This window comes from Grammomys surdaster, unplaced genomic scaffold, assembly GCF_004785775.1.
Source record: "Grammomys surdaster isolate TR1022 unplaced genomic scaffold, NIH_TR_1.0 128, whole genome shotgun sequence".
In the NCBI taxonomy this organism is placed as follows: Eukaryota; Metazoa; Chordata; class Mammalia; order Rodentia; family Muridae; genus Grammomys; species Grammomys surdaster.
Window position 1 is genome coordinate 3,283,709 of NW_021604586.1, and position 18,275 is coordinate 3,301,983.

An 18,275-nucleotide genomic window follows, 5' to 3' on the forward strand; every position below is an offset into this window, starting at 1 on the left:
CTCCCCCAAGTTTTCCTCTGAGCTCTACACTCAAGATGTGGCTTGTGCACACACACACACACACACACACATGCATATGCACACACAAATAAATATAATAAAGTAAAAATGGACTCATAATTTTACTTATACTCATTTTAAAAGGCAACTGTCACAAGAGAAAAACCAGTATCACTTGGGAGCAAAATCAAAATAAATACAAGGAGAAGCAAAACATTAACAAAAAGGTAGAGAAATGGACAGCTGCCTTTAATTGTGTTCCAAGAAGTAAAGACAGTGGGGTGATGCACGCTTCTGATCTCAGGAAACAGGAGGGAAAGATGATTTACTACTGGCCACTCTGCTGCTGCTGCTATTACTACTGCTACTTCCTTCCTTCCTTCTCTCCCTCCTTCCCCTCCCTCCTTCCACACCTCCTCCTCCTGTTTTATTCTGGGTTTTTCTCTGGGGTTGGTTGGTTGGTTGGTTGGCTGGCTGTTGGCTGGCTAGCTAGTTGTTTGGTTGGCTGACTGGTTGGTTGGTTAGTGGGTGTGGTTGGTTGGCTTGCTGATTGGCTGGCTTGTTGGGTGATTGGCTGGTTGGGTGGGTGGGTGGTTAGGTGGTAGGCTTATTGATTGGTTGGCTGGCTGCCTGGCTGGTTGGCTGGTTGATTGGTTGGTGAAGCTCTACCCCAACTGTGCAAAGCCCTGCATTCCCTTCTGAGGAGCCTATGATGGCAAGGAGGATGGGGTCAGGGCTGTGATCAAGAGCCTTTATGTTCCACAGGTGATTTATCTCCTTAGAATGTAAAGTCATCCTCTGGGAGAAAGAGGGATAAAATAGCAGGTTGAGGTAGCCTGGAGAGGTTAGGGATGGCCTGTGAATGGGCAAGAGCCACCTTGGGTACCACTAGAAAGGTGAGCCCTCATATCCAGTGTATCAGTTACCTGTCTTGTTACTAAGACAAACTACCCAACAAAAGAAACTTAGGGGAGGATTTCTTAGGGTTCCCAGTTTGAGGGTACATACAGTCCATCATGGTGGGGAACGCATGGCAGCAGGAGCTTGAGGCAGCTGGTCACATGGTACCCACGGTGAGGAAGCAGAGAGCAATGAACACAGAGCTCAGGTCACCTGCCCCTTAATATTCAGTCCCAGACCCCCAGAGCGACAGGGCTGCCCACGTTCAGGGGGCGTCACCCTTCTTGTTAAACCTACGACACTCCCTCAGAGATACACCCAGAGGGCTAGAAAGACAGCTCCGGGTTCAGAGAGCATAGTGCTCTCACAGAAGACCTGAGTTCAGTTCCCAAGGCTCCAATCAAATGCCTCACAGCCGCCCACAGTCCAGCTCCCTAGAAATCCAGCACCTCTTCCCTCCCTGGGGACCTACACGAAGACACAGACATAAAAAGGATCCGACACCATCTTCCAGCCTACACATGCACCAGGCATGCACGAGGTGTCACAGACACATACGCATACACGATACCATTTACATAAACTGTAATTTTTAAAAAGAGGGCGGGGAGTGTAGCTCAGTGATATAGCACTTACCTGTCATATTGAGGCCTCTAAGGTCAATCCCCATTACTGAAGGAAAAAAAAAATCTACACATTAGGGTTCTCCTTCATTTAGATCCAAGACCTGACAGAGTATGAAGAATGGCCCAGTGTGAACCAAAAGCCACCATAGCGAGGCTCTTGCAAACCCAAGTTGTCCTGAACACGGGGAAGGGAACTACAACTCAAAATTAATCTAGGAAAAGCTTTAAAGGTTAAAAGCTAGAAGGTTCACTGACTTCCGCATGAAAGGCAAACTTTAAAATGAGTTCAAACTTCTGGGTGAGGTCAACACCTGGGTCTTCCGCAAGTCCACATCAGCTTCATTAACAGAACAAAACTCCCGTGTGCTCCCTGTCAGCCTCCCGGGGTGCATCAGCTCTGAGTGTAGAGAGGTTTTTGTGAAAAGCGACTGTTTAACACACCAGAAACCCCATCTCTTTAAGTATAAGAAAGAAAATTAAGTCATCATTCAGAGTGTCAAGTTTGAAGTTTAGACGAAGAAAAATTCAATCAGGAGGAACAAAGCGAGCCAACAACTGCCAGTGTCCTACCAGAAAAAGGAGGAAGGAAAAAGAGGAGGAGGCAGAGGCTGGAGAGATGGCTCACGGTTGAGAGCACCTGTGGCCCTTGCAGAGGACCTGAGTCTGATTCCCAGCACCCATACTAGGCTACTCACAATTGTCTGTAAAGCCACCTCCAGGGGATCCAACACCCTCTTTTGGATTCTGGAGGCGCCTGTATCCCTGGACACGTGCACACACATGCATCCACACACGCAATAGTTTTGCTTGTCTAACATGGGAAGGAAGTCCTCCATGTGAACTGAGGTTGTGGGTGAGAGAGAGGGGGCTGGAGAGGGTGTGGTCAGATGACAGCTGAGGAAGACAACTGAACCACACAACTCCCTGGCCAGGCCTGACCCATCATCTTAGTTACCAATGCTAACGGGATTTAGTCTTCCTCCAGCTAAAGTTACCCCACCCCCACCCCAAAACACAGTCCTCTGAGATCAGGCTTGTGAGTTGCCGGATCATGCAGACAAATAGTCAGGGAGCAGCTGTGGGACTGGAAGTTAGGGTCCTCACTCAACAGAAAGCCGAATTCTGGAAACTTCCCTAGATGCTGCTACCTTTAGGAAGCAGACAGCAGAAGAACACATGGTAAGTAAATAACCTAAGGAAGGTCACAAACCTGTCCCTTTTGGAGCTGGGCCTCAGCCTGGATCTGGTGGACTCTGGGGTTCTCCGTTTCTCTCCTTTTGTAAACTGTCTCCTGGCCTGTTAACATCCATGTGTCTGTACAATTCACTGTAACTTAGGAACATGGAGAAATCTGGCTTGTGTTGGCTCCGCAGAGGGGATCAGCCACTCCTCCTGCCCTGTCTAGAAGCTTCCTTAAGCTGTTCAACTCCCTACAACAGCCCAAGGTAGAGTGGGACAATCGGACCTTATATCCTAGCAAGTACCTTCACTAGTTTGCTGGACTCAGAGACAGCCCTCCCCAGGCCATAAATGTAAAGAATACCTTTGTTCTGTTCATTGGATCTGTCTTAGTTAGGGTTTCTATTGCTGGGAAGAGACACCATGACAACAACTACTCTCATAAAGGAAAATATTTAACTGGGGCTGGCTTACAGTTCAGAGGTTCAGTCCATCACCATCACGGCAGGAAGCATGGCAGCGTGCAGGAAGACGTGGTGCTGGAGAAGGAGCTGAGAGTTCTACAGCTGGATCCACACACAGCAGGACACTGGCCAGGCTTGAACTTCTGAGACCTCAAAGTCCACCCCCTAGTGACACACCTCCTCCAACAAAGCCACACCCACTCTAACAAGGCCACACCTCCTAATTGTGCCAGTCCCTATGGGACTATGGGGGCTATTGTTATTCAAATCACCACAATAATCTCTCCCAGCTTCTTTCACTGTGAGTGGCACGTGTCACTAAGAATGATTTCACCTGCGACCCATCTCAGCGTATCTAAGGAACCTGGAAAGCACTCTCTGAATCAGCGTTCTCTCAACACAGATCCACACCTGTGCCATAAGGATCCCAGTTCACTGTTTCCTGACACTGCCCCCCTGACATTTCCTGACACTGTCTGGAAGCACCAGACAGCCACATCATTGAGAGAAAGAAGCCAGGTTGCATTTACATCCCACTAAAACACTGGCAAAGCTGGGTCCACTGTGCTACATGCCCTCCAGGTGGCAGGGAGATTACCTGAGCTTGTTTTATTTGGTGCTGACCTCTTTGTGCTGGGCAAGTGTTTAACCACTGGATACATCCCATTACATCCACCTTTTGCTTGTTAGATTTTTGTTTTGTTTCTGAGACAGGATCTCACTAAGTTTTCCCAGGCAGGCCTTGAACTCAGTTCAGGATCCTCCTGGTTCAGCCTCCCAAGTAAGTAGGATTGTAGGCCCAGCCATACTTCTTGGGCTATGTCTGCCAGGATATAAAACTGGGTCTTGGTAAAAAGCAGGCATCCAGCCAGTGTACCCTCAAACTTTAATGTTCTGGGGGCTGTTTGGTTTTTATAATTTATTCATTTTCATTTTGCGTGCATTGGTGTTTTGCCTGCACGTCTGTGTGAAGTTGTCGGGTCTCCTAGAACTGAGTTACAGACTGTTATGAGCCACCATGTGGCTGCTGGGAGTTGAACCCGGGTCCTCTGTTAGAGCAGTGAGTGCTCCTAACCGCTGAGCCATCTCTCCAGCCCCACTAATGTTTTTCAGTAGTAATAGTACACTTTCTTATTTTGTGTGTATGTTTATGTGTGTATACGTGCATGTCACAGCACTGTACACACATTTGTGGGAGTCGGGTTTCTTCCTCCACCATGGGGGGGGTCACAGGGATCGAACTCACAGTGTCAGACTTGGTGGCAAGCTTCTTCACCGGCTTCGTCTTGCAAGGCACGAATGTCTACATTCATGGAAGAAGCCAACGTTAATCCCCACAATTTTGGCCCATTTCCGGTGTTTTCTCCTCCTCTTCCGCTCTGTGCAGCGTGCAGGGTGGAGCGGGGCGGAGCTAAGGACTGGGGGCGTGGCTTATCCGCAGACCAGACGCTCTGAAGCCTCCTTGGACCGTCCGATGCATGACAGAAACTACAACACCCACAATGCCTCGCGGTCCCGTGACTGTGTTGTCGCGAGAACCGTCGGGTTGTGGGCGTCTGCGCCGAGAAACCGAAGTCTAGGTGACGGTTCCGAGACATCGCCGCCAAGCTGGGCACCGGGGAGATGGCCGAGACGGACCCCAAAACCATGCAGGACATCACCTTGGTGGTAAGCGGAAGCCTCACATGGACCCAGGCACTCCGGGGCGGCTCTCCGCCCTGGCGTGGGGTGTGGCCAGCGGCCTCGGCCCGCGCACCTGCGGGGCTCGCCCTCCCCTCGGCCCCGGCCGGGACCCTCCGGATCTGACCCGCAGGGACACCGAACCAACCTGGCAGGCCCTTGCTGAAGGCCTCACACACCAGCCGGGAGCCCTCCCAGCCCGCGTCCTCACGTCCCAGGAAGGGGGTCTCGAGATAGGTTGGAATCGGCCGACTTGGTCTGGTTTTCTCTCTTAGGTGGAGACGCTCTTGCAGCAGATGCAAGACAAGTTTCAGATCATGTCAGACCAGATCATCGGGAGGAATATCCTTTTGATTTGGAGGCAGTTTCTTAACTGCGGGGGTGGGGGGGGGGGAGTGGGTGGTTTACAAACAGACTTCAGTTAGTCATTTAGAAATTGCCTTTTTTTTCTTTTTTACAAAGAGTTTATTCTTTTTAATTATATGTGTAAGAGGGTACTGGGAGTGACTGAGGCCAGAGGCGTTGGAGTCCCCCGGAGCTGGAGTTACAGTAGGCGGTTGTGAGCTGCCCAGTGTGGATCCCGGGAACCACATTCGAGCCCTCTCCAAGAGCCTCGCGTGCCCTTTAACGGCTGAGCTATTTCTCCATCCCCACTCAGAAATATCTTTACTGATCTTGGCTATATTGTGTTTCCGTGGAGGACTGTGCCAGAAGCCAGGAACACAGCTGACCTACCCAAGCCCCTGCTGGGGCCCCTCCAGAACACCAGTAAAGGGGCTTGCATGGTAACCGTTGGGTGGGAGTGCTCCTTGAGTCCTCTCCAGTGTCCGATCCTCTTTGTAACCTTACCAACGGGATATCGGGTCCTCTGGGATTGATGACTGAAGAAACTGAGGCATAGGGAAGAGAACTCACCCCAGTCCCCTGGACCCCTGACCGCCAGGCTGTCACTGTAGCCAGATGAAACTGGGGAAGCAGCTGCTTCCACCGGTCGGCAGGGGCCTGGAGGGGAGAGGCAGAGGTGAGGTGTGGCTGGTGTGCGGGCTCTTTAACTGTCCCACTAGACGACATGAGTAGCCGAATCGACGATCTGGAGAAGAATATCGCTGACCTCATGACCCAGGCCGGAGTGGAAGAGCTGGACGCCGAAAACAAGATTCCTACTGCCCAGAAGAGTTGAAGGTGAGAAAGCATAAAACACAAAGTGGCCCGTAGATGTGACCCGAGGTCGTTGATCGCTTTCTCTGTGTGGCTTCCCAGCAGGCCTCTCTCTCCACCCCACCCACAGACTCCCAAGTTTTGAAATGTTCTGTGCCAAACTAATTCCTTGGGTAGAGTTCACATTTCCGAGTTGTATGACTTAAAACTTACTGTCTCAATGCCGGGCATGTGAGAACCTTGCTCGTCTCAACACGGTGATGTCAGCTATGACGTTCCCACCTAAAAAGAATGAAATGACGGCAAGAGACGAAATACTTTTTTTTTTAAAAAAGGATCTATTTACATATGAGTGTTTTACCTGCATATGTACCCCATGCTGTGGGAAGCCAGAAGAGGGCATCGGATACCCTGGAACCCTCATTATGCACCCCTGCCTTGTTGACCTAGAACTTGCTATGTAGACCAGGATAGCCTCAGACTCAAAGAGCCCCACCTACTTTTCCCTCTGTCTCTCAAGTGCTAGGATTAAAGATATGCCTTACAGACAGGATTTGCCACCACAGGGTGCTGGGAATCAAACCTAGGTCCTCTCTAAGAGCAAAAGCACTTTCAACTGCTAAGTAGTCTCTAGCCCCTTCACAGTTTCCTTTTTTTGGTTTTTTTTTTTTTGAGACAGGGTTTCTCTGTGTAGCTCTGGCTGTCCTGGAACTCACTCTGTATACCAGGCTGGCCTCGAGCTCAGAAATCCTCCTGCCTCTGCCTCCCAAGTGCTGGGATTAAAGGTGTGCACCACCACCGCCCAGCCTCACAGTTTCATTTTAAGTAAACAGTTTTGTGATGGGTCTCACTCTGCATTGGACGTACCTGGAACTTGGACATGTGTCTGGCTGGGAAGCTGCTCACTGAGGACCGCTGGATGATGGCATTTTGGGGCGTGTGTGTTTGGTGCCCAACCGTGATCGCTGAAAGATTATTTCACTGTTTTGTTTTTGGAAATAGCAGAGAATTCAGGTCACCTTCATGAGCGGACACCTTAAGTTCTAGAGATTTTTTTTTTTTTTGGTAGCTTGTAGAGTTGATGTCTTTACCCTAAAATCACCTAGTGTAGTGAATTTCTTCTCGTCGCCTGCACCTGTGTTTGTTGTGGGGGAGGCACTTACAGCCCTCCCCCCTTTTTTGAGACATAATCTTATTATGCACCCCTTCCTTGTTGACCTAGAACTTGTTTTATTGACCGGGATAGCCTCAGACTCAAAGAGCCCCACCCACTTTTGCCTCTGCCTCTCACGTGCTGGGACTAAAGATGTACCTCGACTTTACACACCATCTGTAGGGTCTTAATTTCTTAGTGAAGTTCACCGAGGATTTTGTGTGAGAATATCAAGATTGTATATGATGGCTGATTCTTAGCCTCCTTCTTATTTTCTGGGCGTGGGCTGGAACTGGCTTCTCAGTGACTGAACTAGAGGTTGTTCTGAAATCCAAGACACTGTTTAGGGTTGGGAAAGTCAAGATAATGACCAGCATGCTGGGCTGCCTCACTGTGAGTTATGTGCTCTATTGTGGTCAGTCCTGTCCAGAGAGGATTGGGGGGTGGGGGGTACAGGGGCCTTGGGGCTGTTAGGGAGCTCTGCCATGTTACGGCAGAAAAGCCCATTAGTCGAGAACTGTAGGATTGAAGATGTTTGACTGATGGGGAAACAACACACAAAAAAGGAAATGAAAACAGGAAGTAGAGTCAGAACTCTGAATAAAGATGTCTAAATAAGAGGCTGGAAACTGGCTCAGCTGCTAAAGCTTGTGTGTTCCTGTAGAGGACCCATGATCAGTTCCTGGCTGTCCATGAGGCTGCTCACCACTCTCTGCGCCTCCACGGGATCCTGTTGCCCTCTGCTGGCCTCCACAGGACTTGCACTCGCCTGCACATGTACACAGAGGGATGCCCAAACACATAAGCAGACTTCTTACTTACAATGGCATTTTCTAGACTAGTGTGCACAGAGAGTGGGTAACAGATGACTCTGTGGCGTCTGTTCTCGATCACAGGGAGCTGGCTCTGCAGTGCCCTCCATGCTGCTGCTACTGCTGTTCATGATCACTGTCTTCTTCCACAGGCTGCTGGTGCTTCACACTGAATCCAGAACGTCGTTTTCCCAAGCCAAGAGAAAACCAAGTGGCTTTCTGCAACTAACTCCCATGTGTGGACAGGTTTATAAAACATGCATTCTTATCATAGCCTGCATAGCCTAGAGTACCCCTACCCCATCCCTCAAACTTGGTATCTTCATATCTTGGTCAGTTCTTTTAATTATTAAACACTAAAATTTTGGCGGTTTCTGGATAAGATTGTCAAACTTTTTAGTGGTTTTTCAAGGTTCTCTCCCCACTGTTCCTCTGTGGTCGTTTCTGTGTGATAAAGTGGCAGAGTACCCTTTAATTAGGTGGCCACAGCCCTTCCCCTGGCAGAAGCCCTGTGTGAGACATGAGTGTTTAGCGTTCTTTGAGTTTCAGTGCAGAGTGGCTGTTGAGCCGCCACTGGAGTGTCAGAAGTGCTTCTCCAAATGGCCGAGAACATTTCATAGTTGTCTGTGCTGAAGTGTCTATCAGAGTTTTGCATGAGATCCTAGTAGCGTTGGTAGGACCTGCTCATCCTGTGGGATGTCAGAGCCCAGTGACCCTGTCCTCCCTTCAAGCTACTAACTGAAAGGGAAGAGACCAAAAGACCCAAGCGAGCCCACCCCCTGTCATGTGGCTGAAAAATGCCCTTTTGACTTCTGGGAGGTGCTGGTTTTTAAGAAATACTATTTTACTTGAACTATTTCTTGTCTAAATTCTTGCACAATGAATTCTATCAATTAAACAAGACAGATTTACATTCAGAATTCTTGTGTCTGGAGGCTTAGCCTCGAGACCACTTTTGATGACTTAGAAGGCAATCTGTGTCACTGTCCCCACAAAGTGATTTCATACAATAAAAAACAAGAGTAATTAAACATTGAAGAATGGTGTGGTCCTTCCCAGAGGAAACCCTGGTCAAGTAGGTCTGCTTTCTCGATTGTGCTGTAGACAGCTTACGAACAAATTGTCCTATTTCTAAATTGGGGGGGGGGGGCACCTGAAAATGTGTTGCTGGCCTTGCTGTCAAGCAGTAGGAATTCTGTCATCAGTGAGTGTCACTACAGGCTGAGCCCCTCAAGGTGCCACTCAGACACACTGGGACAGACCAGCTGCAGCCTGCATGGAGGACGCTCTTGGTCTTCTAAATGGAAACTCGGGGGCTGCGTGTCTTCGGCAGTCAGTGGGATGGTTCAGGAAGCAGTCTGCTGCCTTCCAGGCAGATCCCCCAGAAACACCATCGTGACAAAGGTGCTAGAAACCCTGCTGCTGGGTATCCTTGTGTCCAGTGTGTTTGTTACCCCAGTTTTCAGATGGACAAGGGGCTGCCATGTTAGATTACCAAATGAAGCCTCAGAAAACCAGGAGCCAGAGCAGGAGAGGCTGTGTGCCTGAGAAGGAAGCCGTCCCCGGAGGCTACCTGGGAAGAAAGGTTTATGGTCTTGTTGGGCTTAGAAAAGGTCCTCACAAGGAGCTGAAGAGACTGTTCAGTAGTTAAGAGCTCTTCCAGAGGACCCAGGTTCAATTCCCAGCACCCACCTGGCAGCTAACAACCATAACTATAGGGGTTCAACACCCTCACACATACATGCAGGCAAAATACCAGTGTACATAAAAGTTCCTCACTGCCAGAGCCCCTCATGCCTTTTTACAGTGTGAACCAGTCAGTCAAAACCTGACTTCTCCCGGCTCGCTCAACTGTTGTGTACGAAATTACCCAGATTAAGCCAACCCACAGGTGCCAGGGGTTCCTTAACAAATCTCTGGTGTCCAGCTGTGTTCCCAACTGTGGAGCAAACCCCTGGCCTTACATGAAACAGGCTGCCTCCCCAGCCTCACCTGGAGAACAGCAGTTAGGTAAGCAGCTCTGAGTGCACTCAGCCCTCCACACTAGCCCTAGCCAGCCTACTCGGCCTTCCTGCCCCCTCTTCCCCCGGGTCAGCTGGACCTCTCAGTTGGCATCCCCCATTTCCCAAGCACTGCAGGCAGCTTCCCTCCCGTCAGCCTCTGCTCATCAAACCTCACCAGCTCCTGTCCCCCAGGCAGCCAGCCTTCAGAACTGAAAGTTCTGGGGAACTGAAGGTGGGATGGGGCCTGTGACAGCCCCTGAACCCCAGCCTTACCTAGCACACCGAAGCAATGGCACCCCCAAGCCAGGAGGTCCCTTGGGAATGAGCTTTATAAACAGCCTGTTTGTAAGTTACAGGCTTCCCATAAAGATAATTGTATTCCACTCTTCTTTTGTGATTTCCTGTTTTCAATTAGACCAAAAAAGCTAGAAGAATTTGTAGAGTATTGTTAGCCCCCAAAATGAGCCAGAAACAGCACTGGTTGCCCCATCTCCAGACAGCACCTGGGAAGGGTTGTTTTTCAAGCATCTTTTTAAAAGTTGTTATTCTTGTTTGTGTGGATATGACGTGAGGGCAGGTGTCACGGTGTGTGTGAAGGCCTGGTGAGATCTGCGGATATCTGTGAGTCCATTGGCCTGCACTGTGGGTTTGGATGACACTCACGTCGATGGTCTTCCCTGCCAGGCAGTTCTACCCACTGAGCACCCAGCTACCCTGAAAAGGTTTATTTAGAGACACTGTGCTGTGCCGGGGGGTTGCTTTAATCCACACAGTGACACTGAGTTAGGCTTTTATGTGACCTTTGAAAACGGAGCCAAAGGGTCTACATTATCTGCATTATCTGAGGTCAGAGCTGTCTGGCCATCCAGTACCCACCCTGCTATCCCTCACCTCTTTGAACCACGATGTCACTCCAGGCTGGGCTGGAATCAGCCAGAGTAATTCTTGAAACCTAGATTCCCAAGGCCAGTCAGTGTTGCATTTTTCAATAACAAGCACAGCGCACTGAGGGGTCAGCCACTCAGGTCCAAGCACCAGCTTACACACAGCATCGCCGTGTCTCTTTTCTGTTTTGCTACAGCGTTATGGGTGTATAGGATGTATCATAATGAAATCCCCCATCTTCCCAACTCTCCTGCCTCTCCACCTCTGTGTCCTATGTAAACCCGCCTGCTAAGTCCATTAGCTCCAGCTGCATGGGTGGACAGCCTACCAGCAGCCACATCCCTGAAGAAAAATGACTCCCTTCCACACAGCAGCCATCAGTGGCCAGGAGATGCTTGGCCCATGAGGTAGAGCCACATGAACTCAACTCCCACCTCTGCTGGGTCTGGTGCAGGTCACCATAGCTGCAGCGTGTCATGTTCAGGAGAACTCTGTCCTCATCCCTGCCTCACTGCACCTCCTCCGTTGGTGTTCCAGAGCCCCAGGCCCAGCTTTGCAGTTCCTGGTGCAGAGCACCAGACAGGAGCTGGGCATCTGCATATGAATTTTTAAAGACTTTTCTTACATTTTGTTTATTTTGTACACGTGTGTGTGTGTGTGTGTGTGTGTATACAGAGATGCCAGGGCACACACTTGGAAGTCAGAGGACAACTAGTGGGAGTCAGTTCTCTCCTTCCACCATGTGGGTCGAAAGGATGTCAGTCAGGTCATCAGACGTGACAAGCAGGCGGCCTTTACATGCCAAGCCACCTTGCTGATCTCTTACTTCTTTATTTTATAAAGATTTATTCATTTATTTTATGTGAGTACACCATTGCTATCTTCAGACACACCAGAAGAGGGCATCAGATCCCATTACAGATGGGTGAGAACCACCATGGTTGCTGAGAGTTGAACTCAGGACCTCTGGAAGAGCAGTCAGTGCTCTTAACTGCTGAGCCATCTCTCCAGCCCCCTACTTCTTAAATCTGTGTATGACAGTGCAGGCGTAGAGGTCAGAGGATAGTCGCAGGTGTCAGTCTTCACCTTCGACTTCCTTTGAAATAGGACTTCTGAGCTGCGTGAGCCAGGCTGGCTGGTGGGAGAGCTTCCAGGGCCTGCGCCATCATGTCAGGTTCTCACGCGGTCTCTGAAGATTTGAACTCAGGTCGTCAGGCTTGCACATCAAGAGCCATCTTCCCAGCCAGTTATTCTCTCAGCATAGAGAGGGAGGACTGTGTACTCCCCACACCCACGCACACATTACTCACTCTGACCAGACCAGTCGATAACTCTCTGGAACAGCAGAGCTGCGAGCTACAGCTTGACCTCACTGGCCCTCAGAACCCAGAGTGCCTCAGCCTGAGGAGCTGAGGGCCCAGAGCCCTCACCCCACCAAGATGAGAACCACACCAAATCAGTCTGCCTCTCAATAAACACACCACTGAAAACAGCAAAAATTTTAAATATATATATTTTGACCCTTAAGCCACAAAAAGACACCTAATCACATAAGGCTTTCGGAGTGTCAGTTGATTGAAAGGATTTTAAATAGCATGGTAAATACTTTCCCAGGAGGATGAGTTATTCAGCAAGATTAGCTGTTGAATGCTGGCCCGTTAGTTAGTTTGTTCTTTCAATCTATACTCACCTCTATCCGACTGAGCTGGAGGCAGGAGCTCCGTAACGGTAAACGTATCTAAATGAGATTTCACGTGGGAGAATAAGATTTCAATAGTAACAGATCTGTGACAGTACCTTTTAAAAGAAATTAGGAAGGGTGAAGCTGTCCACCAGCCTTAGAAGGAACTAATGCTGTCCGGTTAGAAAAAAAAAAAACACAATAAGACAGGCACACGGCTGCTTACTCTGATCCTGGGGGATTCAGCCCTGTGGACGCCCCACCCCCATCCTGCTTATGGGGAGGCCTTTGAAGCTTCCACCCCAAATCCAGACATGGGTTCAAGTCTTACCTGGCCTTTTTTTTTCCCCCTTTTCTTTTTTTTTTACAGTGATAACATTAGAGCCCTATCAGTCACCAGTGACTAAAAGTGGCCTAATCAAAGAGAGCATGTGGCAGCCTTCAAGAGTCCAGAGGCAGATGGTTCTGGGTCTTTGTTGAGTTAGTCCTGGCTGGTGGCCCATGCTAGTCTCAGCTTCCCCTTGCGGTTACTTGGTGTCTGCAAGCACATCTGGATTAACCTGACCCCCCTCTCCCAAATCCTCGTCTTCCTGTCTACCTTGAGTGTGGGTGAAATTGTGTCCCAAGCTTCTGTGAGTGTGGCCTTAGGGAGAAGTCTGAACCATGTAGATATTGTCACATTCAAGTGAGCTCCTTGTAAGAGGAGGCTTGGGGACATGGCACAGGGAAGACCCTGTGACAGCGGAGGCAGATCAAGGAGTGCTGACCGCAAACCAAGACTCAGCAGCAGCTGAGAGGCAGGAAGCAAGCTTTCCCTTTAGGTCATCCAAAGAGGAACTGAATTAGACTGAACTAGGCTTAATGGCCCCTAAACCTTAGAGACTACATCTCTATGATGAAAGCCACCCAGACTGTGCTAATTGATTACCACAGCCCAGGACACAGAAACAGAAGTCAGGAAAGCTTCTGATGTGCTACAGCCTGAAGCTAGATGTGGCCGCCACCAAGAGCACCAGCCACAGGGGACAGCTGCTGGTCTGTGAGCAGCTCAGGGGCACCCAAGCTCGGTCCTGGGGACAAGATGTCTGGTGTGTTCTCCTCATTCAGGGTTGCTTGAACACAGCTCTGCAGGAGGCAGCCTCTCCGGAAAGTGACTAGCAGCAGCCTCCAGAGGTGATGGGTGAGAATCAAGTGGAGCCTGTGGAGGTGATAGAGTCAGAGATTCTGACACACAGAGCCTGTGGCCGAATCGGCTCATCTCCCCAGCTGAATGCAAGTCAATCCAGCAGTTGCTTCTTTCTCTTCAAGAAATAGGAACGTGAAAATAAAGGGATCTGGGTCTTACCACCATTGCCCTCCCCCAAGCTTACACACACACACACACACACACACACACACACACACACACACACACACACGGGATTCCACCATCCCTGAGTCTCAGCGGTTTCCATCCCTGAAATGAGAAGCCAGGGTGTCCCTCTGAGGGCTTGACATCCTGGGCCATCCCCGGCTCACAGCTGCCACACCCGGTTGCATCCTTATCTATCACACGACAGGCTCCTCACGTGGTTGTCTCTGAATATATATTATCTTATATCTGTGTCTAAATCAACGTCATGCAGGAAAGCAGGTGCTCCTTTCAGCCCACCCAGGCCCCGTGAGCTCAGCGCAGCTAACAATATCTACAGACCCCCTTTTTCAGTTCACAGTCACAAACACTGGAAACTAAAGACGGAAGATATCTTGGGGAGAAGGAGATTTCAACCCCAACACTCCGCCTCTGCTTTCCCTGCTCCCACACCTGGGGCCGCTAACTTGGGTATCAGCCACACAGAGAGAAGGTTCTCAGTGATCCTTTATTGTTGACTGGCGCCTGAGTCCAAGAGACTGGTGGAAAGCTCCCCGAGGAGGAGCGATGGGGAGGCCACCTGTGCCTTCCATGAGGACATCTGCCTGTGTAAGACCAGGGAACCAAATGAAAGACCCCGAGAAGGTCCTCACTCAATCTGGCTACTCAAAGGACTCTCGAGACACCAGACTTGTTGTAATTAGCAAGAGGTATATTTCAATCAGCACGCTGAGGCCGAGACCCTGTAACCCACACAGGGGTAGAGGAGCTCGACCCCTAGCAAGAGGAGTGTAGGATATTTAAAGGAGAAAAACCACAAACTAGGAAGGGAGGGGGGTCGCTGGAGAACTCCAGCAGACAATATAACAGAAAGTCACAACTCATTATTCAGTCTATATAATTCAGCATATGACGGGTAACAGGGTCCAAGAAACAGTCATGGGGGGGGGACATCTTGTTCATAAGAACTCAATCTTATTCCACCATATCATCTACCTTTGTGCTTAGCCAAGTTCTTGTTCTTGGAGCACAAAGCCCCAGAACTAGCGGAGCTGCTCTCCTGGCTCTTTTTACTGTTAGTCTGCTAGAAGTGAAAATTCTATTAACCCTTCATCTGTCCCTGAGGTCTCAGGAGCATCAAAACCTCTGCACGCCGCCCACCTGTGGCCGGGAGGGGGGGTGGGGGGGGTTGTGTCCACCTCCTCCTCTCTGCAAGGCCTTCCCTGCAGATGGTCTCACCTGGGGAAACGCATTCAGTCATTTCTTCCTCCTCCTTGCCTTAGGACTGATGCCTGGACCCAGTCACAAACCAGGCCTAACCTGTCTGCCGTGCCGACCCCTGCTGACTCACACCGACCCCTGCTGACTCACACCGGCTGTCCCCAGGACACTGGCTTAGCATTTGACAGTGTGCTATTTAAAGAAACCATATCCCCAGTATAGCAAGGGTTGATTTGGTTTGCAGAAATTAAAGGTTTTTTTTTTCCATAGGCAAGTAAATGGGAAATTAAATTAGGTCTAAAATTCATGCAAGGCTTCTGATAACTTGTTTGCAGAAAGTAATTGCTCTGGAGCTGGCAACTTTAGTAATCAAAGGGAAGCTTAAGAAATATAGAAAATTGCAAGAGGAGGTGAATGAAAATGTGAATTAAAGTTCATTTTAAACACCCCCTCCCAACCGTTTACCCTGAACATTTTCAAACACTGCAAAGCTGAAAGATTTAATTTTTTTTTTATTTTAATTTTTGGGTTTTTTTGAGACAGGGTCTCACTATATCGCCCTGGCTGGCCTAGAACTCACAGAGATTCCCCTATCTCTGCTTCCTGAGTATCAGGACTAAAGGCAAGTTACGTCATGACCAGTGTGAATGATTTGTTTGCTTGCTTGCTTGCTTGCTTTGTTGTATTGGTTTTGCTTGCAGTGAACAACTGTGTGCTCACAGCCTGAATTCAGCTAGCTCGAGTCTGTGCTGGCTCCATGGCCTCTTGGTTCTCTGCCCATCTGAGGGGGCTGTTCTCAGGAGGTGACAGACAGCCAGGGTTAACAGGAAAGCACAGAGCAGACTCAGTCTTGGCTTCCCAAGTTTGCAGTCCAGGAAGGACGCCTTTCCCCTCACCCAAGCCCACATCTACACCCGACCTTCTCACAAAGCCTCAAGCACTCTGTCCTTGGACCCTGGACTGTCCTAACCCCTCAGCTGACTGTGGCCAAGCCCCTCCTGAACCTTCCAGAATAAACTATATCTTCCCATAAAGAGCAGTAGTCCCATCCTCTTGGAGCCCCTGGGTGTGGGCTTCTCCTAGGGAAACAAACATCTCCAGACAAAAACCCCAGATAGGGGGTTGCTCATCAATTAAGAGCACCGGTTACTTTTCCAGAGATCCTGAGTTTAGCTCTGAGCAACCACATGGTGGCTTATAACCACCTAGAATGAGATCTGGTGCCTTCTTCTGGCCTGCAGATGTGCATGCAGGCAGAACACGTATACATAATAAGTTTAAAACAAAACAGAACAGAATCAGTGGCAAGCCAAAGAAATTCTACCCAAATCCACTTTGGTCCGGTGCATCTAGGACAGTGATGCAGGGTAACAGAGAGGCACAGGCGGTCTAACGAGGAGGAAGCAGTTTCCTGTATGTATGGGGGGGGGGGGGCTATGTGCATATGGGAAGGGTGCATTGCACATGAATGAGAGTCCAATGTCTGTCAGGTATTTCCGCAATAGCTCTCCACTTTATTTTTTTTCCAATGGTCTTCCTTATTCTTTTTTTTTTTATTGGATGTTTTATTTACATTTCATATGTTGTCCCCTTACCCCATCCCCCATCCACCCAGGAACCCCCTATCCCCTCACCCCTCCTCCTTCTTCTCTGTGGATGTAACCTCTATCTACCCCTCTACTTTATTTTTAAGATTTACTTATTTTATGTATGTGAGTGCACTGTAGCTCTCTTCAGACACACCAGAAGAGGGCGTCGGGTCTCATTATAAATGGGGTTGCTGGGACTTGAACTCAGACCCTCTGGAAAAGCAGCCTGTGCTCTTAACAACTGAGCCATCTCTCCAGCCCTATTTATTTATTTTTGAGACAGGGTCTCTCACTTGAGCCTGAAACTCATTACTTTGGCAAGGCTGGCTGGCTTACAGTTAGATCCTAAGAAGCTTGTCTCTCCTGTCACGGAAACCACAGACCTTCAGTGACACCGCTTGGGGGGCTTACCTGAGTACAGCTTTCTATCTATGTAGACATCAGACGGTCAAGTGTTTGTGCCGGATGGTGTGAGTTCTGTGCTCCAGGCCTCCTTATCCTGAGAGCATTCAATCCATGAATGTACACACTCTCTCTGGGGACCCCATGTTTAGCCCCTACAAATCCCTGTGACAATTGGGTTCACGATGGTCACAGCCTTGTCACCAGTCTGCTTTCAGCTACTAGTAACAGGAAACCTACTTCAGCTCCATGGAACAGAGGCGATGTCTGCGGCAGCTGAAGAGGACTGGGGGAGGACCAGGGAACTGGGGGAGGACCAAGGATCGAACTCCACAGGAACCGGGCTCTGCTGACCTAAGTGTGGGCTCTGGCTCTTGTGACAACACAGCCACCAGCAGGTCCCAGCTTCCTCAAGCTCCCAGAGTTCATACAGTCATCCTAACACTGCACCCCATTGGTTGGTCTGGGATGCGGCAGGCACTTGTCCATCTCAGAGCCCGCTGATGTAGCTGGGAGGAATGGGGTGCTCTGATAACGCACCAGCAGCTGAAACAACCCAGTCTTCGAACACTGGGACCGGGAATGGTTATGGAGTATTGCCTAATCCCAGCTAGGGCTGCTTCTCCTGAGACCTGTAATCAGAGGCTCAACGAGAAGGGCGTGTCTGGTTACCTGGTCCTTCTGGCTTGCTCCAGGCCTGCTCACAGCTCTCCCCCAGCTCTCTACCCAGCTCAGCCACGGCCTGGACAAGTCCTTATTGCCCCCACTTGTCTGAGCAACTGTTTTAACCCAAACATGGAACCCAGAGAGAAGGCCTGCTCACAAACCCATGTCCTTCTCAGCCTGAGGTTTCCGGGCTCTAAAATAGAGAAAAAATATTTGTTAAATACCCGCTGAATGCTGGGAACTGCACCAGGCTCTACACCGCCCCTGCAGTGCTCTGCTTGCTCATTAGAACCATCTGGAAAACTTTCCTGCTCATTAATGCTCGAGGGTCCCAGTGGCAGAAATCCTGCTTCCTCTGGGCTGGGTACAGAGAGCCAGCATATTTCCGAGGTCCTCCCCCAGGGCAAGTTCGAGGAGCAAACAAGATACTGTACCCCCAGGTGCTAGAGGACATCCGAGGTGGGGGCACAAACGACGAAGAAGAGGAAGAGGAGGAGGAGGAGGA

The 18,275-nt window shown here is 49.7% G+C and overlaps 1 protein-coding gene across 1 annotated transcript; it reads left to right on the top strand.

The window, feature by feature from the left end:
• Positions 1–4,701: 4,701 nt before the first annotated feature.
• On the top strand, positions 4,702–9,010 carry Hsbp1 (heat shock factor binding protein 1). Its single transcript, XM_028753145.1, has 4 exons — positions 4,702–4,837; positions 5,125–5,191; positions 5,911–6,031; positions 8,125–9,010. The coding sequence occupies exons 1-3, from the start codon at positions 4,793–4,795 to the stop codon at positions 6,027–6,029; spliced, it is 231 nt and encodes a 76-aa protein (XP_028608978.1). The 5' UTR covers positions 4,702–4,792; the 3' UTR covers positions 6,030–6,031; positions 8,125–9,010.
• The last annotated feature ends 9,265 nt before the right edge of the window (positions 9,011–18,275 follow it).

Coding starts and splice junctions, on each gene's coding strand:
- Hsbp1 (XM_028753145.1), top strand. CDS start 4,793: ATGGCCGAGACGGACCCCAAAACCATGCAGGACATCACCTTGGTG. Junction 4,838..5,124: donor TGCAGGACATCACCTTGGTG/GTAAGCGGAAGC, acceptor TTTCTCTCTTAG/GTGGAGACGCTCTTGCAGCA. Junction 5,192..5,910: donor AGACCAGATCATCGGGAGGA/ATATCCTTTTGA, acceptor TAACTGTCCCAC/TAGACGACATGAGTAGCCGA.